General features: G+C 51.7%; 1 protein-coding gene across 1 annotated transcript in view; it reads left to right on the forward strand.

Moving 5' to 3' along the window:
- CUNH6orf132 (chromosome unknown C6orf132 homolog) overlaps positions 1-17,882 on the forward strand; it is a 29,787-nt gene extending 11,905 nt beyond the window's left edge. Inside the window, 5 exon segments of the mRNA XM_035451993.1 lie at positions 11,866-11,941; positions 14,087-14,287; positions 14,290-15,674; positions 15,795-17,302; positions 17,765-17,882. Coding sequence (XP_035307884.1) covers positions 11,866-11,941; positions 14,087-14,287; positions 14,290-15,674; positions 15,795-17,302; positions 17,765-17,882 — 3,288 coding nt within the window.
- Positions 17,883-24,103: the final 6,221 nt, after the last annotated feature.

Below are 24,103 nucleotides of genomic sequence, written 5' to 3' on the forward strand. Positions count from 1 at the left end.
CTCCCTGAGATGTGTACAGCTGTGTGTGAGGGCTATCCTACTTTAGAAGTGAGTTCCAGTCTGTGCCCGCACTGATTCATAGCTCCACTGGGGGATGGTGGTGTGGAGACTGCTCCACATACCTGCCCCTGGACTGGTCCTTCAATCATGACCTCAAGACCATGATTACAGGGTCAGTGAGGCCCCTCCAGTCTCCTAGTCTCCCACTCACTTTGGGCCTTCCGTGCTGTTATTTCCCTCCCCCACCCTCCCACTCCCAATTTGGGCAGACCCTAGGGAGGCCAGTGGAAGATTCAGGACAGGTCTGGGTTTGGAGGATTGCTCAGGATTGGGGTACTAGGGCCTCTTGGGGACTTGCCTTGGGAGCATTCTTTCTGGACAAAGCAGGAAGGCCCCACTATGGAGAACGGGAGAGAAGACACATGTCAAACCAACAGCTGAAGCCCGATTAGGTCCATGGGGACATCCTTTACAGAGCAGGGAACTAACTGAACCAGAAGGGGACATTTACCACATTCCTTCAGTGCCGGTCAAGTGAGGAGTGGCAGGTGGAGCTGCCTGTCTATCCCACCCACTCTGTGATCGCTATTCCAGAGATCACACATATGAACAAAGGCAATCCCTTCCAAAACCCTTGCCAAAATCCATTTTACACCCAGGGACTGTAGTCCTGAGATAGGATATAGCCGGCTTGCTTATGGTCCTGCAAAGCCAAGACCTTAGAGCCAACGCCCCTCAGACTACCCTAACCTTCCCTCCTCCGTGCTGGTAGCTCTTGTCAGGACCCCACACATCCACTCTCATCTCCATGGCTTGGCCCCTTCGATCCCAGTCCTGTGGCCTCTTGGCTCTTGGACCCTTCAAGGTCTTGATGAAATGACTTCACAGAGTCTAAGATGGGTCTTAGCTGAGGCTTCTCGGGCCCCACTGAAGCCCTGTCTCTCTCTGGTGTGCTTTAAATTCAGACCCCTTGGCCTAATTGCAGCTCCGATCCTGCTTCAGGTTACGGGTCTACAGTAGCTTCGAGCATTGTCGCTCACCACCTGCTCTGGGAAAAGAGCCGTTGAGCAGCTCATTTTATCCTATCTGATCTCAGACCCCTTCCATAGCTCTGGGCTTTCTTCCAGTGCCCCAGGTGTGTGTGGGCTCACACACATGTACAGACACCGGCCCCCAGCCCCATGTCGGTGTGGGAAGGGCCCTGGGCCAGTGCCTGAGCCTGGCCCCTTCTGCCTGACATTGTATTAAACCTCTGAGGACCTCAGCCCTTCCCTACCCTCCCACCTGCAGAAGGCACACCCAGGCCAAGAGGCAAGAAAACAGGTGACAGGTCCAGCAAGGGTTTTTGAGCTCTGCCTGAGCCATCTTCCAAATGTCCTCTCATCTTCAGTCCCTTTCAAGAGTCAGATGGCCTGACTCTAAGAACTTTTTTCTCAAGTGTCCATAACTAAAGGCCAAACATGAAATTGACCCTTGGGTTCTTGTTGACCAGACTGGGCCCTGGGATTGATCATCAGGTACCTGTCCCTCATGCCAGCCCTGCCTTGGCTTGTGGAGTGATAGAGAGGGCAAGGCCTTTATTCTCTCCAGGCCTCTGATTCCTTGCCCTTTGATGGGGTTACTGTGAATGGTCCTGTAGGTGTCCCAACTGTGACTTTCTGTGCTAAGTGATTCTATAATGGCACAGGAAGGGGCATGGCAAACTTATACAAGCTCAGGTTGCTTCTTGGAGATCAACCTTCCTGGAGGAGGTCTGCTTTCTATCCACCAGGTCCACCCACCTGTCCTGGGGGCTGGTTTAAAGCCACTAGACAGCAGAAGTGTGTGGACCTCAGCCATCACCAAGATGAGAATGTACTGCCAGCACAGTGCTGCATGCCTGAGATCCCAGCCACTCAGGAGCTGGAGGGAGGAGGGCTGAGAGTTGGAGATCAGTCTAGGCTACAGGTAGCAGGACCTTGTTTCAAAATAAAGATAAGTAAGAACTGGGCTGTGGCTCAGTAACAGAACACTTGTCTAACATGTAGAGTACACTGGGTTCTCTCCCTGGTGTGGGGTGGAGACTAAGAACACAGAGATCTGGGCCTGTGAGACAACTCAGTGCATCAGGCTCTTGCCGCCAAGTCTGACGGATGGCCTGAGTCGGATCCCTGGAACCCACATGGTAGAGGGAGGCAGATGACTTTTCAGAGTCATCTTCTGACCTCGTGAGTCATTTGTGTGCATGGCACTTGCACACGGAATAAATAAATGTGATAATGATGATAACAATAAGAAAAAACCACTGGACGAGATCAACAGGGGCCAGGCTCCGTGACCCAGACCTTTAATCCCAGTACTCGAGGCACTAGTGGGGGGATCTGAGTTCCAGGACAGCCAGGGATCCACAGAGAGACCCAGCCTCAAAACAGACAGAGCAGGGTCTTTGCCACAGGCCTCTGGAAGAACAGTCCCCTCCCTACATCCTAGGGGAGATGGAGCCCCAAGCTCTATGCTTCCAAGAGCTAACCTGAGCAGTGGCTGACAGAAAAACTGTACTACCCTCTGGGGTGACCTCCCCACCCCATCTGATCCGGTCATCCCCAGGCTGATGCTTATGAGAAATTAGAAGTTAAATTCCCATGTGGTAAATACGGGCAAACTGGCTGGACAGGTCTGGGGGTGCCCAGGGCAGTGAGAGCTCCCCAGGTTGCCCTACCCTCTGAGTCACACAGGCCTGGCCTTGCCAAGGGGAGGCATCCCTGAGTTGCAGGAGAGGCCTGTCTTCACCAGGCCCCTCCCTCCAGTCCCTTTGGTCACCTGGGCACTCAATGAAATAGCTGAAGGCAGCTTCAGCCCTATGGTAGAGCCTGCCCAGCCATTTTGGGAGCTCATTCCTAAACTTGAGGCCCAGAAAAGGCAGTGCAGGTTTGACTGACTCACGTAGGTGATGTTGAATGGAAAGGTTATGGGGTAAGAGGTGTCAGTCCTGCAGTGAGAGTAAAGTTGGAGCTTATGCCCCGTCCCCACCCACCTGACCCTGTTACTCACAGGAGCCCCAACACAAACCCCCAGAGCCGTCTATACCCTTGCTCTTACCTATAAACAGCTAGCTGCCTCTTGGCTAGCCCTGGGGCTCCTGAACATGCCCCACAGTGGCTGCCTCGGGAAGGATGACCAGGAAGAGAACAAGTTAGAAGTGGACTCGGAATTTAAGAAGACAGCTCTGCAGTTGGGTCTGGAAGACAACAGTGTGGACGTCAAGGACTTGCTCCTTTGGCCCTGGTTACTCCTTGCCCTGGAGGGGAGGACTAGAGCTGGGCCCTAGGGCAGAGGCACAGCAGCTCTAACACCTAGACGTGAAGAAGCAAGAGGATGTGGGGAGCACGGGTCATTTTAGACAACGACTCACATCCCAGGCTAGCCAGTGACTATCCTGAATTTTTAATAATTAATTTAAATTTCCTCCCTCCCTTCCTCCCTCCCTCCCTCCCTTTCTTTCTTTCCTGAAACAGTCTCTTACTATGTTGCCCTGGCTGGCCTGGAACTCTCTGTGTAGACCAGACAGGGCTCAAACCCAGAGACCTTCCTGCCTCTGCTTCCTAGTGCTGAAATGAAAAGTGTGTTAGCCATTAATTTACATTTTCAAAATTACATTCATTTCTTTATTTAGTGTGTGTGTGTGTATTCTCATTCTTTAGCCTGTGTGTGGAAGTCAAAGGACATGAGTGAGTGAGTTCTCAGCTCCGTCATGTGGGCCTTGGGGATTGAACTCAGGCCATCAGACTTTATGGCAAGGATCTTTCCTTTTGAGTCATCTTGTCAACACAACCTTGAACTCCTGATCCTCCTGTCTCTATCTGGAATGCTAGAATTACAGGCATGCACTACCGTGTCTGGTTTATTCATGCTGGAAATCAAACCCAGGGCTTTCTGCATGTTAAGTTGGTATGCCACGCATTCTAATGAGCCAGCTATATCCCAGGAAGCCATGGCTTCATGTGGCTAGGTAAGCACTCTACCAAGTAAGGTGTCTCTAGCCCATCTGAACTCATTTCTAAGATCGAGCTGGAGTCTGATTTCAGGGAGACTAGAAGCTAGGGAGAACACACAGCTGTCCTCAAGTCTATCCCACACTGTTTGAGCCTCCAGCACTGTCCTTGGCCACACCCCAACACACACACACACACACACACACACACACACACACACACACACACACACACACACACACACACAGAGAGAGAGAGAGACACACACACGGCAGTAACAGCTAACTGGGCTTCACTCAGTTGAGCACCCTGGTTGCCTGGAGATTTTTCCTTGTGACTCTCACTCTGGGTGAGAGGCCCGGGTCTCATTCTGGAGCAGGGTCTTCTCCTCCCCACCCCTCTCACAGTTCGATGCCTCAGGAGGAGGAAGGCTTTCAGGCTGCAATGTACAACTATCTGGGCTCTCCCACACCAAGGTCAGCCATGCATTTGCCTGGGGCCCAGCCTCTAGGGATCTGCCCTGGGCTGGCTTCTTAGGAATCCCAGGCATGAGGAGGTGCATTACAGGGCAAGAGAAGGTCAGTGGGGTAGGATAGAGCCATCAGAGTGGAGGGGCCGGCTTCCTTGAGCTCTCTGGCAGCAGGGGTGAGCCGCACACTCCACCAGGCAAAACTCCTTGCCCTGGAGGGGAGGACTAGAGGTGGGAGGGCGCTAACTACTTCCTCCGCTCATGTTTTCTTCCCCTTCTTTCTTCCTCTTCCTCCCTAAAATGACAGCAAAAGGGCAGGAGAGTATGCCTGGTGACTTATCCCCGAGAGTAGAAAAACACCCATTTCCTCAATGCATGTGTGTGGAGGAGTCACAGGCTATGCGCTGGGCAGAGCAGCTGGATTTCTAGGCTCTTACTAACCCACAGAGGGGTTCTATTGTTGCTTTATTATTTTGAGGCTCACTTATTTTTGTGGTATGCGTGTTTTGCCCACATATATGTCTATGTGCTGTGTGTGTGTGTGTGTGTGTGTGTCTGTGTGTTTTGCCAGGGAGGCCAGAAGAAGGCATTGGATACCCTGGAACTGTAGTAACAGAGTTCTGAGGCACCTCCTTTGTGGGGTGCTGGGAATCGAACCAGGTCTTCAGGAAAACACTCCATGCTCCTGGCTGCTGAGCCATCTCTCCAACTTCCCACAGGGAGACGAGCCTAGCCACAGTATAACCTTCCTCTGTCTGCTTTTTGGGGTTTATGGGCACGCCTCAGCCTCAGTAGTCCAACGAACCCAAGGCAGGTGGGGTCTCCCTACTTTACAGAGTACAGATGGGGAAACTGAGTTCTGAAGGCAGGAGGGGACTCTCACTGAGCACTTACTGTGGCCGCTACTGTCTCTGTCTTTTGGATACCGTATTTGGGTTGTTTAGTTTGTTGTTTTAAAACAGAACTTCATGTAACCCACTCAGGCTGGCCTTGAACTCACTACTCCTCTTGCCTCCACTTCCCAAGTACTGGGATTATAGGAGGTTTTTTGTTTTTTGAGACAGGGTTTCTCTGTGGCTTTGGAGGCTGTCCTGGAACTAGCTCTTGTAGACCAGGCTGGTCTCGAATTCACAGAGATCCACCTGCCTCTGCCTCCCGAGTGCTGGGATTAAAGGCGTGTGCCACCACCGCCCGGCTGATTATAGGAGTTTGATACTGTACCCAGCTCATATTTTTTTTTTCTGTGTGTGTGTGTGTGTGTGTGTGTGTGTGTGTGTGTGTGTGTGTGTGTGTGTGTTTGAGACAGGGTCTCCATATGTAGCCCAAGCTAGCTTCAAACATATAGCACTCCCCCTGCCTCTGCCGTCCAAGTGTGGAGATTACAGGCATGTGCCACCAGGCTGAGGGGTACTGAGTGTGGGCTTTAGTTTAGTTCAGTTTCGTCTTTTAAGACACAGTCCTACTCTGCTGTCCAGGCTGTCCAGGAACTTAGCCTGATCTTCCTGCCTCACCCTCCCGGCTAGCTTCATGGATTGAGCATGAGCTCAACACCCTACAACCACAATAACTTTTAAGAATCTTAACAGTGTTGTTTTTTGTTGTTGGTTTCTTTTTTTTTTTAATTATGAATGAAATACAATCACTTGTTAAGAAAGGAAACTAAAGGACTGCAAGATGGCTCCGTAGGAAAAGGCACTTGCCGCCAAATCTGATCTCTGAGACCCACATGGTGGAAACAAAGAAGTGATTCCCACAGGTTGTCCTCTGACCTCCACGAGTTCACCATCGTGTGTGCATCCCACAAGCATACATATACATACACAAACATAATTAATAAGTGTACTTTAAGAAAGGAAGAGCCAGGTGCAGTGGCGCATGCCTTTAATTCTAGCACTTGGGAGGTGGAGGGAGGCGCTTCTCTGTGAGTTCAAGGCCAGCCTGGTCTACAGAGGGAGTACCAGAACAGCCAGAGGTACATCGTAAGACCCTGTCTCAAACAAAACAAAAAAAGGAAGAAAGAAAGAAGGTAGCTGGACACAGTGATTTAATGCGTATAATCTGGCATATGGGAATAGAAGCAGGAGGATCAGAAGTTCAAGGCCAATCTTGGCTACAAATGGAGTTAAAGACCAGATTGGACTTTTAGTTTCTTTTTAAAGTGAAGAAATAGAGAAGTAAAGAAAATAGTGTGAATCTCCTCACAGTGGCACTTCTCTCCACCAGGCCTCTTGCCAGCCCTGCCTGCCAGTTGGTTCACTGGCCGTGACCTCCCTGAGCTGAGGTGCCACCATGATCCTCTGTGAAGGGAGTGATACCGCCCACGGCTGTAGCTTCTGGGTGTTGTCTGGTTGGAGAGACAAGGAAGTGCTTAGGCCCAGTTTCATGACATTCCTGACTGGCAGAGCCAGGCTGGACTCTGCCCCAGGCACTGAGTGAGGGCACCTGCCACAGCAGGAGAGGGTGTGGCCTTGAACCAAAGTCACTTTGCAGGCTTACTCTGCTAGGCAGCGAGCACATTATTGTCTGAGCCATCTTGTTGGCCCCAAGGAAGAATGTAACTTTGCTTTTGATTTTTCTGAGACAGGGTCTCATAGCCCAGGTTACTGTTAAACATGATCCTCGTGCCTCTGCTTCCCAAGTGCTAGAATTACAGGTGTACACCATGATGTCTAGCTAAGCTTTTTGTTTGTTTGTTTGTTTTATATTTGTTGGAGACAGGGTTTCTCTGTGTAGCAGTTAAAGCTGGCTTTAGCTCAGAGATCTGCCTGCCTCTGCCTCTGAGTGCTGGAACTAAAGGCATGCGCTACCACCACCGGGCTCAGCTTTTTATGTGGGTTTTGGTGATCTGATTTCAGGTCCCTAATGCTCAGGAGACAGGTGCTTTGGAGCAGCATCTCCCTGGCCCTAGGTTTTTTGTTTGTTTGTTTTTTATCATCATTATAACTTTAGCCACTTTACAGTGATTGCATAATCTTTTCTAACTAACCCTAATATGGTACAAAAAATTCCATAGAACTTTCTGGAAATTGGCCACATTTGATTTTTATTTCAATTTTTTATTTTATTTTATTTTGTGGAGGGCAGTTTCAAGACAGGGTTTCTCAGTGTAACAGTCCTGGCTGTCCTGGAACTCACTGTAGACCAGGCTGGCTTCAAATTCAGAGATCTGCCTGCCTCTGCCTCCCGAGTGCTAGGATTAAAGGCTGTGCCTCTACTACCCAGTTTATTTTAATTTTTTAAAGCTGTATTTTGGCCGGGCAGTGTTGGTGATGGTGCACACCTTTAATCCCAGCATTCAGGAGGCAGACAGATCTCCTTGAGTATTGCCTAGGGAGACAGGCTCTAGTGACATTCTGGAAGGTAGTGTTGATGACATACTGTTATCTGGTAAACTGTTTACAGTCAGTAACTGCCAACTGTCCCTGAATGCTTTTCATGGCACACCACTCTCCCACACCAGCATCATACATAGCCTGCAAATGTACCTCCAAGCCCTTCTCTTTTACTCTTCTGTGTGTGTGTGTGTGTGTGTGTGTGTGTGTGTGTGTGTGTGTGTTTGTGTTTGTGTGTGTGTGCGAGCATGTGCGCATGCACGAGGGCTCCTGCTTGCACATGTGTGCAGTCATGGGGGTGGTCCCAGGAGGTGCTCCCAGGGGCAAAGATGGAAAGGCAGAGAGTGTGCTCCTGGAGGTGCTCCCAGAACCCCAGGCAGCTTGGCTTTCGTGGTTGCAGCTTTTTGCCTTTGTTGGGGAAGCATTAGGAGATGATGTCCTCGAGCAGTAGCATCTTTCAGGGTTATTTTATATGTAATGAGTGTTTTGCTTTCATTTATATATGCTTCCTAGTATCTGTATTTTCTGTGAAGAAAGTGGGTCTCGGGAATATGTAGAAAAGGAAGAGTTGGGGACTGGAGGAGTGGTTCAACAAGTTAAGAGCACTTGTTGTTCTTGCGGAGGACCTGGGTTCAGTTCCCAGCACCCACATGGCTGCTCACAACCATCTGTAACTACACTTACAGAGGATCCAATGCCCTCTTCTGTCCTTTGCAGCTACCAGGCATGTGCACGGTGCACAGAAATACATAAAGGCAAAAGACTTATATACATAAATAAACCGAAATAAATTTTGGGTTTCAAGACACATCTTTTTCTGTATAGCTTTGGAGTCTGTCCTGGCACTCTCTCTGTAGCCCAGGCCTGGCCTCAAACTCACAGAGATCCACCTGCCTCTGCCCCCAAATGCTGGGCTTTAAAAATAAATTACGAAAGGGAGAGTTGAATAGACCTCTGTGTGGCAGTACACTGTTTAAGTCTAGCACTCGGAATGGTGCAACAGTGTGCGATTACATAACAAGACCTTGTTTTTTCGTTTTAAAGTAGCCCTATGTTGGCTCCAACAAGGGATTTGAAAGAATGTAGGGCAAGGTCCCAGTTTCATGGCCCAGCAGCACTGTCTCCATCCCAACTTCTCACTGCCTGTCTAGGGTCACATTGCTTGCAAAACTGAGCACAAACAGAACCCAAGACTTTTGATGCCAAGTCTCTAGTCTTTTCGATTTCCACTTATGTTTCAAAGTCGTCAGAGCTCTTGACCCTGGTCCCCATCACACTCAAAGAGAGTCTTCAGTGAAGATGTGTGGTGCATCTCAGAGGGTCTGATGGGCAGGGACCCTGTCCTTGCCCTGTGCAGAGTCAGTAACAGCATGTATGCCGTGACCATGTGGATTGAGTGGGGGCAGTAGCTAAGATGATATGGTCGTCAGGGTCATTCTAACATCAGAACTATTTAGGAGTCTGAAAAGGAACAGTTGCCACAGATTAGCAGGAGGCACTGAGGGGTCCTGGCAACCAGGGTCTGATATGATATTTCAAGAGCACTTGGCACCTTACTACCTTTGAGTTCCTAAATCTAGAGGGTTGGCAGCATGGGACCACCAGTGACAACTGGGCTTTCTAGTTGAGATGCCTTAAGACCTGGTAGGACCCTGGGCGCCAAGAAGTCCCCCAGTTTCATCAGAGGAAATCAAGAACCATCTAGAGTCAGATATGTTGGCATGTGCCTTTAATTTCAGCACTCAGGAAGCCAAGGCAGGCAGATCTCTGTGAGTTGCAGGCCAGCCTGGGTTACAGAGTTCCAGGACATCTAGGGCTATGTTAGAGACCTTGTCTCAAAAAAAAAAAAAAAAAAAAAAAAGGAAACCATGTAAAGAAGCTGGAGAGATGGCTCAGCAGTCAAGAGCATTTGCTCCTCTTACAGGAATTCAGTTCCAGCTCCTATGTGGTGCTTCATCACCACTATAACTCCAGTCCCAGGAGTCTTTTGACCTCCAAGGGCTCCTGCACACACACAGTACACTCAGGCCCATGCACATAAAACTATGGAGAAAGCAAACAAGAGGTGTGTGCTTGTGCGGTGGAGATGGTGGAGTAGGGGGGGTTCTGCACTTCTGGAGGGCAGACGAAGCCTTGCTTGGGTTCAGGACAGCAGCAGGTCAGTAGGGCCTGACTGACATAGGCAGCCGGAGGCTTCTTCGTTACATTAGCATCGTTTAGTGAGCTATGCTCTGGGCCCAGTGCTTTCTGGACATCACCTCACCTACTCTTCATGACCTCCTCAGATAGGTACATTCTGGTTTTAGAAGCATTTCACGGGCAGGGACAGCAGGCACAGTCCTGTGGTTAGGTAGCAGGGCTGATCACATCTAGGCCTCAGGCTCCAAAGTCAGTGCTCTCAACCCTTGCCCATTTACAATGGTTGGTGTAGCTAGACCTTAGGAGCAGCTGTGGAGGGCAAAACGCCCAGCATGGGCTCCACAGACCTGGGTGTGGTGTTGCCAGGGTGTGCTTTACAATAGTTCTCAAATGTTTGTGACAGCTTCTTTATCTGGTAAACGCCGGGATGTCTTTCCATCGAGTGGTGACTGGGATGGATGGTGTGTTCGCAGCAGCGCTCTTCTTGTTTGAGATGGGGGGACGCTGGGGCTGGGGCTCAGTTGGTAGAGTGCCTACATAGCATGTACAAAGCATTGTTTGACCCTCAGCACCACATGAGCCAGGTGTGCTGGTGAGACCTGGAATCCCAGCCTGGGGAGGTGAAGAGGGCAGGAATACCGGCATGTTCAAGGCGATCGTTGCTATGTAGTGACTTTAAGATCAGTCTGTGCTATCAAAAAAGAAAGGAAGCAGAAAGAAAAGAAATAAAGAAGGGAGAGGGAGGGAAGGAGGAAGGGAGGGAGAGAGGGAGAGAGGGAGACTGTCAGAGTAGAAGGTGAGGTGGTGTGATAAGGGAGCGAGAAAGGACAGTGGGCTTGGGGACCAATGGCCAAGCCCCCCAGACCCTTCCATAGCACCGTGTTGTTCTGCCGATCTTCAGAGGGACAGGTGTGTGTGCGCACTTTGTTGATCTATGGAAATGTGTGTTGGGGGAGCAGGATAGAATGCAAACGAGACTCACACTCGGATGGACGTGCAGATGTGGACGAGGACAGCTGTGTAAACATGTTCTGCTCGGATACCTTAGCGATCAGCGGGCACCTGCACTACTTCCAAAGCCCTGCTTCACCGCTTACTCTTTGTCTGTAGATTCCCGATGAAATCCCAGAGTAAACAGGAGGTGGGGATGTGAACGTTAACTTTTGGCCACTGGGTAGCCAGAAGGAGCCACTGCAAGCGGGGTTCTTTCCATGGGTCTGGGAACAGTTTCCAGGAGTTGGTTCTCCCCTTCCTTTCTGGCTCCCAGAGACCGAGCTCAGCTCAGGCCGTCAGTCTTGCAGCAAGCACCTTTACCCTCCAAGACTGTAACTACACAATGTGACTGGCAGCCCCAAAGCATACATTTGTAGCTGAGGACAGACAACAGGACACTAGCCTTTCTTTTTCTTCTTTTTTTTTCTTTTTTCCGACAAAGTCTCATGTCTCTCAAGCTCAAACTGAGCTGAGGATGTCCTTGAACTTCCTACCCTGGGTACTGAGATGACAGGCATGCCCCACTACACCTGGTTCTTGCAGTGTCAGGGCTCGAACTCAGGGCTTTGTGTATACTAGGCAAACACTCTACCAATTGAAATATATTCCCAGCCTAGATTCATCTTTTAAAATTCACTCTTAGGAGAGATGATTCATAGGTTAAGAACACTTGCTGGTGTTGCAGGGGACCCAGGTTCAGTTCCCAGCACCCACATGGTCATTCCCAACTGTGTGTAACTCCAGTTTGGCCTCTTCTGGCCTCTGTGGGCACTGCACACATAATTAATTATTTAAGTGAATCTAAAATAGGTCAATTCACTCTAATGTTTTCATAAACTTATGAAGTTGTAAAACTACTCCGTCCCTGCAGTTTCTTCAAGCAACACAACATCCAGCAGCCGGGATCGGGGATCTGGCTGGTCATTTCCGTGTTCCCTGACCTCTCTCTGGTCTCTTTCAGAATGCCCAGGAGAACCATGGGCTGGCTGTACCTACCCCCTCTGTCCCAGAAGACTTTGCAGACAAAGAAGTGGGAGGTAAGAGAACTCTGATCTTGTGGTTTCTTCATCTCTTTCCATTCTCTGTGGCCCTGAACTAAAATACAAAACAAAAAAAACCAAACTATTGCCCCATTTCCCGAGCTTAAGGCAAAGTCAGAGTCCTGGGCCTTAAGCTTAGGCACTTGCCAAGAAAGACAGTGAGAACAGCAGATTGGGATATGGGGAGAGCCATGGTTGGCTAAGACTCATCTGGAAATGGGAAAGGGGAGGGACTAAAGTCGCAGCAGGATGAAGGCAGCAGCAAGACCTCTGGGGTCAGACAAATCTACCTTAGCTCTAGCTAAGCAGGACACGTGCCCTGCTTGGGGACAGCAGTGACAGTTCTGGAGGACTACATGTGTGGGGTCGATGTAGGCCACTAAGTGTTAGTGTATCCACTCACACCTGCCCAGTGACATCCTGTGTCGCTCAGAGCAAAGGTTAGGGAAGACTGCTGGGATCTCACTCACTGCTTCCCTGCCCCTCCTCCCACCTCTGCCACAAGAGATTTCCTTAATTAACCTAGGCAGGTTTTCACCCCAGGGTCTGCATCTCAACCCCCTCCTGCCATCCCTGTGCTCCAAGGTCACCTTCCACTAGGAAGGCCCCTCAGCACCCCTCCCCTGCAGATTTTATTGCTGCCTTCATCTTGGTAATGATTTACTAATGTACAGTGTTGGTTGTCTGTTTGACTGACCCCTTCATGAATAAACTTCAGGGGCTGAGCATATAGCAAGTGGCAGAGTGTATGGAGGCCAGAGGCCAACAGCACCAGCATAAACAAGGCCCTGGGTTCCATCCCTAGAGCAAAACAAACAAGAATAAGCTTTAGTGAGTAGTATCTCTGTTTGTTTTGTTTATTGCTGTTGGGACCCCCCAGATGCTCCATTCCAGGTGCCCCTTCTCCAGGTTTGCTGTTCTTTCCTAAGCATTTTGAGATGGAAACAGGAAGATAAGTGTGATGTAAAGAGGAGACTCTCCAGGTGTCCTTCTCTGTAGCCACATTGCCCTGGGAACCTTCCTTCCTTTGCACCATCCACCAGTCCAGACCCTGTTGCAGAGGTTCTAACCGATGTGACAGAATGGGTTCCCACAGACTCAGGGTCTCCCAAGACCATGAGCCAGTTGTTTGTGCAAACTGTTTCCTCCTCTTTTTCTCCTGTCCCCATCCCATCCCCACCATTTCCCACCTCTCTCTATAATCCCTGATTTGGTCCCCCCTTCCTTTTTTTTGTTGTTAATGTATGTAGTATGCATGTGTACCTGTTAGTGTGTGTGTGTGTGTGTGTGTGTGTGTGTCTGTGTCTGTGTCTGTGTCTGTGTGTAGGTGTAGGTGTGAGGAGGCCAGAAGTCAGCATCAGATGTTTTCTCTCTGTCCCTTTCCACCCTTAGTAATTGGGCAGGACCAGCTGGCCAGTGAGTTCTAGTGACTGGCCTGCCCCTGTTTCCCAGTACTCGGCTGACAGGTGTAACCCTGTCAGCTTTTAGTGGGTGCTGGGGCTCTGCAAGCCTTTACTCACTGAATCATCTCCCCAGCTCCCCTTTTTTTTCCTTTTTTGGTGGGGGGTGTCTTGGATTTGTTTGAGACAGTCTCACTATGTAGCCCAGGTTGGCCTCATGGCAATTCTCCTGCCTCAGTTTCTCAACTGTTGAGATCACAGGCATGAACCACCACACCTGGCTTCCCTGAATCACTGGGAACCACAAAGAACTTTTTACATGGGCTTACAGAATTTAGTATAAGCACCAAGGATGCTCTGGGGGCTGGAGTGGGAATCACAGTAAGAAGGGGACCACTCCTAGGTGGCATTGCTGCTTCCTTAGTCAGGGTTGGAAGAACTATTGTTTCTCTTGGCCAGCCCCTCTCCCTGTGCCAGGCACAAAGACTGGCTTTGGGTTGGAAAGATGGATCAGTGGGAAGGTGAGCCACCAAGTCTGAACCACGTTCAGTCTCCAGAACTCACCTGATAGGAGAGAACTTACTCCCATAGTTGTCCTCAAATTGCCACAGCCATGCCATGGTAACAACCCCCCCACACCCCCCCACATTAAAAAGAAAGAGACAGAGAGAAAAAGCCTTGTTAAAGGAGGGAGGGCGATGGAGACCGACTCTACTGCACATCTCTGCCTCCCTTCTTCCAGGCACCAGCTCACTAGTCAATGGCAACCTCCGACTGTACAGCTCTGTGGGCGACCTGAGGCCTGTACACTATGACCTCGAATCCTCCATCCCCCCACCTCCTCCAGGCCCAGCTCCAGGGCCACCCCAGGACAGTCCACAGTCTCCAGCGGAGTCCCCTCCACCACCACCTCCTTCTATCCCTCCCCCTCCCCCTCCCCTGCTGTGGAACCCCCACCCCACCCAGCACAGCCCCCACCCCCCACCCCAGTATTGGATACCTCATCTACCCTCTCCCCGCCATCAACACCTACCCCTCCAGACTTCATCCCCCCTGCCCCACCATCAACCTTTCTAAACCCCCCTATACCTTCTTTGCCAGTCCCTGGACCCCCGAGTCCAGTCTCTCCTCACACAGCTGGAATGTGTCTCTTACCCAGTGGGGGTATTATCAAGTGGAAATCAGAAGTAGCACTCAATGGCAGGCAGCCAGAAGACCCCAGAACCAGCCCCCCCAAAAGCCCTGCTGAACTAAAGGGGAGCCCCCTAGGGCCTACCCCGGAATCCCACCTGACATTCCCCAGGTCATTCAAGGTGCCTCCCCCAACTCCAGTCAGGACTTCCTCTATCCCAGTTCTGGAAGCACCAGGGGCTTCCCCAGAGGAGGAGGAAGCCAGCCTCCCACTGCCTTCCAGCTTCAGCATCCGCCCTGCATCTCAAGTTTACCCAGACAGGGCCCTGGAGCCTGAGCACCAGAGAGAGCCCAGGCTTGAGACACCAGGCAGCCCAAGGCTCAAGCAATCTGAACCCCAGACAAATGGACAAGCTGGAGTTCCACCCCCAGCTCCTCCCTTGCCTCCACCTGCTCCCCCACTTCCTCCACCAGCGCCCTCCCTTCCCCCAGCTGCTCCTCCTTTGCCCTCTACTGAGCAGGCAGTCCCTCCATCTTCTGGATTTACCAATATCCCAAAATCCAGCTCACCTACTCCCAACTCCAAACCCGACCCCCCCACTCTGGAGGACACAGACTCATCAGAACCCGTTGACTGGAGGGACCCCCGGCAGATGGAAAAGCTTCGAAGTGAGCTGTCAGCCTATCTCTGTGGGTCCAGGAAAGAGGATCGGTCACTTGGCCACAGGCCAGTCTCTATGGTGGCCTTGAAGGACAAGGAGAGCAAGAAGGGCTCCAGCTTATCAGAGGCGGCAGCTCCTCCAAGCCTGCCTGAGAAGATACACCCCTGTGGTTCTGAGAAGAGTCCCTCCAGCAACCACCTTTCAGAGAGAAAAACCACCAGCAGCCCGACCCTACCCCCTGTGGACTACATCCCCCAGGGTACTACAGCCCCCAGTGTCAAGCAGATCCGGAATGAGCTGGAGGCTCGGTTTGCCTCCTCAGCAGAGAAAGAAGCCAAACCCAGCATAGCATCTTTGCCTCCCAAACCCAGGTTGGAGGGGGGAAGAATCTTTGAAAATGGGACTGATAATGGCAGATTACATAAGCCTGTCACCAAGAATCCACCCCAGCTGCCTGCCACCCCTCTGTCGGCCACACCACTCCAGTCCAAGATTACACCTGGTCCAGCAGCACCACCCAAGGCCACACCTAGGCCAGCCTTACCACTCAAGCCTACACCTGAGCAGATGACACCACCCAAGCACATACCTGGGCAGGTGACACCACCCAAGCACACACCTGAGCAGGCCACACCACTCAAGCCTGCACCTGGACAGGCCACACCACCCAAAGACCCACCTGGGCAGACCACACCACCCAAGCACACACTTGGAAAGGCCACACCACCCAAAGACCTACCTGGGCAGACCACATCAACCAAGCACCCACCGGGGCAGGACACATCAACCAAGGACACACCTGAGCTGTCCATCCCATCATCTCAGCTGATGGCTGAGAAGGACCTTGTCCCAGTGAGGCAGAGAGAAAAGCCAGAATCTCAAGAAAATGCAGTGGCCACCCAACTGTCCACAAATGGAACCCTCTCCCCTCCAGCCCTCCCACCAAAGATGTCCACTGGTGGAGAGGAGGTACCATTTCTCTACAAACCCCATCGCAGCCACAACACCCACAGCCGAGGGGTTGCTGTGGTGATCCCCACTCGGGCCAGAGGCGAGGCCACAGACTCAGGAGGACTAGTGGATGAAAAGGAGCCCCAAAGGCACCCAGCCAAACCTCTTACCCAAGTCCAGCCTGCTGACCAACTCCTCAGACACCCGGTGACTGGGGAGGTAGTGGAGCGGGGCTCCCCAATGGCTCTGCTCCTTGCAGCCAGACAGAGGGCACAGAAGGGCAGGCCTGGAGGGACTGCGATGGGACTGGGAAGGTCCTCTCTGCCAGGGAGTCTCCGTAACCATAGCAATCAAACAGAGGCCAGCTCTGACAGCATCTTTTACAGAGGTAGCCGGCCCAACTCCTTCCTTGTGGTCCCTAAGGCACCCAGTGAGACAGAGGACTCCCATCGGACCTCAGCACGGCCCGCTGGACCCAGTCAGTGGAAGCCCCAGCAGGGAAGAGACATACAGGGCCCAGAGCCAAGCCACAGGCATGGGTGGACCAAGGCCGAGTCCCCAGCCGTGGCCTCGGTGGCCCGGGAAAGACAGGCTCCCTCAAGCTTACCCCAGGGCGGCGCCCTCCCCAAATCCTTCTCCTCTCCACCCTCTCCTTCCTACAAGAGGGAAGAGGAAGAAGAGGAGTTTTGCTTTGATATCATTCCGCCGCCACCAGAGTTCAGCAATGACCCTGAGCCCCCCGCCCTTGAGCTGCAGCATCGGAGCCGTCAAGGGTCCCCACCCACAAACAACTTCTCGGACTTGGGACAGTCCCTGGACGCGGGCCCCGGGGCCAATCCGGCTCGCAGCTTCTCGCGCTTTTCTGGCGCTCAATACTCCGGGTTCGGGGGCCTGGATCGCCTCTCAGGCAGCGGACGCTCGCTCATCAAAAAACGCCTGTATGTCGGGGAGCCCCACCACAACCCCGGGACGCCCCGCGGCGCCACTGGCCGCAGCATGAGCTCCCCTAACTGCTTCGGACCGCAACCCGGGGGCCCCGAGACGCGACGGGTCAACTCGGCTGGCCGCGCAGCCCCTGGAGGCCTGAACGCACGGAGGCTGTCGCTGGAAGGCTCCCGAGGTACAGCTGAGGTCAAGTACAAGCTGCCCAGCGGAGGCGGTGGTAATGGCAGCAAACCTGGCGACTATGGCTTCGTCCCTGCTAAAGGAACCAGGTGAGCTGGGGAAGGACCCCCGGGGGTTAACGACCAGGGATGCGTGAACAGAGTTAATGGCAAGTGCACGTCCATAGCCTGTGACTAAGAGAGAAGGGAGGAAGACACACATACCTGGACAGGGTGCTGTTGGTGGGCTCCTTTCTTCCCAACACACCTCTTCACTCCCCTCTGGCCCTCTGGGATTTCAGGGCTTCAAATCAGGATAGAAGGAAGGGAGACTTACTGGACCCGAGTGGAAAAATGGATTCAGATGCAGGCTGGGAGCTAAGGAGTCTGAGTGACAGAGACTACCAGGGGAGTTGTGCGGCCAGCAGGGCTGTCTGGTGCACTTGGTCCCACCCTGGAGTTCAGAAGTCTATCACATCGCATTTTTAAATTTTCTGTTCTGGGAGAGGTGGGTAGAGTGGGGACCAACCAACTGCATGTGGGTCTTCACTGCTCCCCTTCCACTTTCTCCAGGTCTCTCCACGGCACCACCCACTATGGAAGCCCCATAAATACGTTCACCGTGAGGCCAGGGACACGCCATCCCATTTCCTACAACTACTCTGGGACTCATCGGAAAACCACCTCCTGAGCTGTGTGTTCACTCAGCTGACTTCTAGGGGTTGGATTTGGGCAGTTGTTTTGTGGGGGGTGGGAGGCTGCACCGGGTATTATAGGTCCCAGCTCAGACACCACTGAGAGCCTTTGTTCTGGAAGACAGAAAGACAGACAGGTGGATGTGTGAGTATCAGAGGCCCGTGGAAGATGGAAGCATGTCTGTTTCCAAAAGCACCAAGCTTGGTTATGGATTGTTGGCAGTTGGGGGTGGGAGGGGGCAGGAGCTTTCTGGGCCTGGGCCCTGTTTCTGCTATCTAGTACTGTCTGCTTTAGCAAAGTTTATTGAAACCAGTTTACACGCAGGTTCTAAAAGAAGGGCTGGGCCCCCCCAAGTCTAAACTGAAACCCATGGGGGTGACAGTTTGCCTATCAGCACCTCCCAAATGTAGGTAGATCTCTTTAACACCTGCCTGTTCCACTGAGCAGGTAATGGCTGGTCTTCCTAGGCACTTGGAGATGAGATTAAGACTGCTTGCATAACACAGAGGTCTCTGCAACAGAAGCCTCATGCTCTGGCCAGGACCAAGGGTAGGTTCCTTGTTTCTTGGCCTTGGCACTTACCTATGAGAAGGCCTTGAGAGAGTTTGGGATGGAGGATGGGGAATTAAGACTTGCTTTTCCATCCAAGACTATGAAGTCCTGATTAGGGGGAGGGTTGAGCCCAAGGTCTAGGAAGTGTGCTGCTAACATGGAGATGGGTCTTGAAAGTCAAGGCCCAGTTTGGAGCAGGGGAGACCTGTCAGTAGGGAGACCATTTGTCCTCTGCCTGGGCAGTCCAGGGTTATACCAGTGAATCGGAATATATCTTCTAATGAATGTCCTGGTTTGCATGCTATGTCAAATATATCAGGAACAATGGTTCTCCAGGTGGGGACTAGCTGGAGTCCTCGGACCAGGTCAAGGCAGGTGACAAAGGAAGGGCAGAGGGGTGGCCCACCTCAGATGAGCAGGGAGCACACAAGAGGAAGCACCCTGTGGGAGAGGGATATTGGGTCTGTGAGATGTGTGATACTAGCTGAAGAAGTAGGTTGGGACAGTAGGTGAACCACTTCAGATGAAGAAAGAACAGAATGGCCCCAGGTGGCTCAGGCACAGTGACAGATTCACCATGAAACCAAGCCCATCAACACAGCACTGGCCTATAACTGTGCTTCCCCATGAAAGAGTTTGCTAATTCAACTGCTGCATCAAGGCTTGAGGAGTGGGGTGTGGTCCCCCAGCTCTGGAGTACTCTGGGGTCTGTCTCACTTGGCATGGGAAATAAACAGCCAGTTTGGACTAGCCCCTGCTCTGCTAGGTTGGTGACTTGGAGCTGCCTAGGCATCATGGGACTGTGGGACTGGACAGAGCCAAACACAGGGTACTGGGCCCATAGGTGAAGCCAGATGACAAACGGTCCTTAAGCAACTCCCTTTGGTTTTCTGAGCCTGTTTCTTCTGGGCCTGGAAGTAATCCTACCTCACCAAGCTGCTGTGAAGAATGGAGGCAGCCATGTGTTCTTGTGGTTCATGTCCCTGGGCCAGGCCACAGTCTAAAGCCTGGCACTGTGGTACAAACTTCCAATTCCAGCACTATGGAAGTGTAGGCAGTAGAAATACAGTTTAAGGCCAGCTTGGCTACATGAGACCCCACCTCAAACTCAAAAAACACACGGATTTGTGAACGGAAGTAAAACTAATTACAGTTTAGAAGAGGTGAGAAGTAAAAATAGAACACATGGGGGCAGGGGGGTCCCTCACTTGGTAATGTGCCTGGTAATGAGCATAAGGACTTAAGTTCAGCCCTAGGTGGAGGGAATGGCTCAGTCCATGCAGCACTTGTCTTAAAGCTTGGCCCAAAGAGCCCACATTAAAACACTATGCTTGGTGCCTGCTTGCAATCCTGGCACTGAGACTCTAGCCACACAGCTTAGGCCTACTTTTAAGCCCAGACCAATGAGATAACCCATCTCAAGGTGGTCAGCCTTCCTAAGGGTTACACCAGAGGCCATCCTCTAGATGTCACATGCACTCACTCACGCATGCATGCATGCATGCAGACAACAGAGAGCACACAGAAACATCTAATTTGGCCAGGTGGTGGTGGCACACGCCTTTAATCCCAGCACTCCTGGGAAGCAGGTGGATCTCTCTGAGTTCCAGGCCAGCCTGATCTGCAGATTAAGTTCCAGGACAGGCTCTAAAGCTACACAGAGAAACCATGTCTTGAAAAAAAAAAAAAAAAAAGTAAAACTTTGTTGGGTCCTTGACCTCTGAGCTCTTGAGAGTGTCCCATGAAAAAGACACTCTCTTGGCCACTTCTACACATTATGCTAGCCCTCCTCACATCTGTACTTCAGGCTGTGGGAGCCATAACCACCACTTACATAACTCTGACGGTTTGGAAAGGCCACTCCTCTGTTTGCTCGTGAAGGTCCTCTAACATTCATTGGTGTGTAATACCGTGTTTGCATTTCATTGTCTAGGAAATCAAGCCTCCAACGCAGGAACCCAGTTGCTCCAAATAGCCAACCTGACTCACACTCTGTCCTGTTTCATCACAGCTGCCCTACTAGCTGTGACGGTTCCCTCTGGCTCAGCCTTTCCCGGGGGTACTCCTCCACATACTGTCCATTCAGCTAGCACAGTAAGGATGGGTAAGGGTAACGGGGAAGCCACTCTGCAATGAGTGGGCTTGAGGTGGATGCTTGTGTGCCTGGGTCTGGTTGGCCCACACCTCAGTTACAGAAGCCTTTCTGTATGACCCCAGTGACCCAGCCTCTAAAGCAACTAGGGCAGGTGCTAAGGATGCCTGTGTCTGGAGTCTGGGCCTGGCATCCCTTAGGGTCAAGCTTAGCTTTTTCTGAGCCAGACTCAAGGAAGTCTCCTTCAGATGAAGATGAAGACTCCACATCTCCCCAACCCCTGCGTGCTTTGTTTTCCAGACAAGGTTTGCTGTAGCTTAGGCTGGACATGAACCTGCTATGTCTGAGAGGATAGCCTTGAGCTCCTATCCTCCTACCTCCGCCTCTCAGCTCTGTCATGCTGATCTGTTTATTGTCGTTATTTTTGTGGTGCTGGAGATGACCCAAAGGGTGAGGGCTGAGCTGCCAACTGGTCCTGTCCTGACTTGCCAGCTCCACCCACCTACCTACCACGACCATGCCCCCTTTCACCTTGACAGTTCAAAGACAGGGCATCCCATCACTACTCAGCTGGCCTGGACAGGTGGCTCATCCCGTACCTCCTTCTGAAGGCCCCGAGCAGCCAGGGACAGCAGACTTACTTTGGTTGCGTTTAGCCAGGAAGGTGGGAGAACAGTGTGGGACAGGGACCCATGGCAGCATTAGGACTGGAACTGCGCAGGAGGGGCCACTATTTGCACTTGTCACATTCAAACACTTAAGAAAGGTACTTTTATGGGCAATGCAAGCACTCTCCTGTTGTGCTCTAGTGACAGCTCTTGGTCATTTAATGCTGCTCTTGACACCCACTTTCACCTGATCTCCCTGATAGAAGGCAGGAGAATGCAGCACTGTGCAGTTGCACTGGAGTCCTTGTGTACTGTGAGCCTGCCTGCTTGTACATGCAGCTGGCATCAGCCAGCAGGTGGCGCTGCGCTCACAGCTGCCTGTATTTCCCCAGGGACAGATGAGGTTCTGAGTTCAGATTTAAATCAATGGGTTGTTGACTGACCTGGTTTGTCTTGGGTATGGATGCACTGGGGGATTTACGAAATAAGCTCCTGAGGTTTCTTTATAACAGGTTCCCAGGTACGGCAGGTACACATCTGAGAGCATCTGCTCAGCCTTCTCAGCAGAAACTACAGTTCCCACAGTGCAAATGGCCTAGGCCCCCAGGTCACACAGCTGGAGGGAGGCGGGAACTCCCTTCCTTCTGCCCTCTGCAACATGATGGGTGTGGGTGTGCCTGCCTGCACCTGTCCAGATTCTTGTTCCAAGAAGGGCATTAAGAACAGAGAAAGGGGACATGGCTTGGGAACAGTCAGGAACAGGGTCATTGTTAGACTGAGATCAATACTCTGGCATCCACACTGTTTAGAGGCATTTTCAATTCCAACTCTAGCCTCATATCAGCATCAGCTCACACTGTGGTGGTGTCTGTACTGTCCCTTTGCCACGTCCCCCACCCCTAACACACACACCTTGTGGTGCTAGGGATGGAAGCCAAGCCCGTGTATGACTGGTACAGGCAAATGCTCTACCGCAAATTTACACTCCCAGCCTGAAGCCCTCATACTCCTAGATGACAGAGGTGCCACTGTCCTCCCCGGGGGAACTCACCCAAGCTCACACCCCTCCCACACTTGCTGATTAGTCCTTTGCCTCAGTCAGGACAGTCCTGGAGGGTCATGGCAGCTCAGGACCCTGTTCATTTGGGACAGCCGTTCCATAAGCCTCCATACACACAAGCCCGGCCTCCAGAGGGGCTGCGCTCACAGCAGCTGGCACAGAGCCAGGCACCGGTGTAAGTGCTTCGCCCATCTTCTTTCCTGACAACCCCAAGACACAAGTACCTTCATCATGAAACAGTGAAGAAACATGTCCCTAGGTCTACCACCGAGCTATGGGACACACACACACACACACACACACACACACACACACACACACACACACACACACCAGGATTCCTGTGCAAGTAGTCAAGCTCTGGGCTTTGAAGGGTTGAAACCATCTCCTGGAACATTCAGAGAAATCACACCGTGTCAGGCAACAAAGATGTATTCTAGTCTGGGGAGTCTGCCCCTCACACTTCTTTTCCAGCATTTTCATGTTGGCACCTGAACACACAGCCCTGGGGTTAAATATAAGTTCAGTGCCCCTTGTCTGGGGACTTGGCCCCCAACAGGACAGTGGCAAATGTTTGGAGATGTGGTTTTGCTGATACTTGTGAAGAAGTCTACCGCTCTTTGCTAGGTAGAGGCCAGGGATGCTAGTCACAGGGCCGTCCCCAGAACTGGGCCCCAAATGTCAGCAGCACTGAGGGTGAGGAACCCTATGCTCCAGGCTGTGGAGATAGCTCAGGTGCTTGCCACCAAACCTGGCAACTTGATCTTCATCCTTGGCATCCACATGGTGAACAGAGAACTGAATTCTTCAGGCTGTCCTTGGCACCCACATGGTGAACAGAGAACTGAATTCTTCAGGCTGTCTCCTGACTATATAGGTGTTGTGGCACACACACACACACACACACACACACACACACACACACACACACACAGAAATTTTACTAACTAGAGCTATACAATGAGACCCTGTCTCAAAATAAGTAATTACAAATAATAAAAGCAACCATACAGCAGCCTAGCTTGCAATCTAGCCCTGTGATGGTCTTACCCTGAGGGAGGGCCAGTGTGAGGCTACTGAGAAGCACACTTTGGTGAAGGTGCTCAGAGATTCCTGAGGGGGATGCAGAGAAGGCCTGGGAGACAATCGCCCCTTTCACCTTGCACTCCAAGTGGGCTCCGGGGCAGTCACATGGCTGCAGGTGGCTAGCATGGCTGACCTCAAAAGGCCCCCTTTCCTTGACCACAGTTGTCCCTTCTTCCCAACTCCTCTATACAGTGCCCTTCCCTTGAACTCTTATCTCAGGGTTCCAGCTCTCCAAGCCAAGGCCATCTCTGTGAGACACGGACTCCAAGGAAAAGGTGAAACACCATCACCAAAAGCAATTTAGAGAGCAAGGCTTTGGTTTACAGTTCTAGGAGAGTCCATAATGACAGGTTTGGGGAGGCAGGGCAGCAGGTGGCAAGAAACTGAGGGATCACATTACAACCATACAAGAGACAGCAAACTAGAATTGAGCTATGCTATAAACCCCCAAAGCCTACCCCAGTGACACTTCCTCCAGCAAGGCTGTACCTCCTCAACTGGGGACCAAGTGTTCAATTACCTGAATCTTTGGGAAGATAGCTCATTCAAACCATTAGACAAGTTACCCTGCTCTTTCCTTGCCTAAGGCTTTTTATTTTTCAAGACAGGGTTTCTCTGGAGCCCTGGCTGTCCTGGCACTCACTCAAACTCAGAAATCTGCCTGCCTCTGCCTCCCAAGTGCTGGGAGGTGTGCGCCACTACTGCCTAGTTTTCCTAGCCTAAATTTGACAGTAACTGTTGTGGTGTTTTAAGACAGGATCTTATGTAACCCAAGCTAGCCTAGAGCTGTCTATGTAGCTGGGATTAGACATTTGTGA

The sequence above is a fragment of the Cricetulus griseus genome (assembly GCF_003668045.3).
Source record: "Cricetulus griseus strain 17A/GY chromosome 1 unlocalized genomic scaffold, alternate assembly CriGri-PICRH-1.0 chr1_0, whole genome shotgun sequence".
NCBI classification, from domain to species: Eukaryota; Metazoa; Chordata; class Mammalia; order Rodentia; family Cricetidae; genus Cricetulus; species Cricetulus griseus.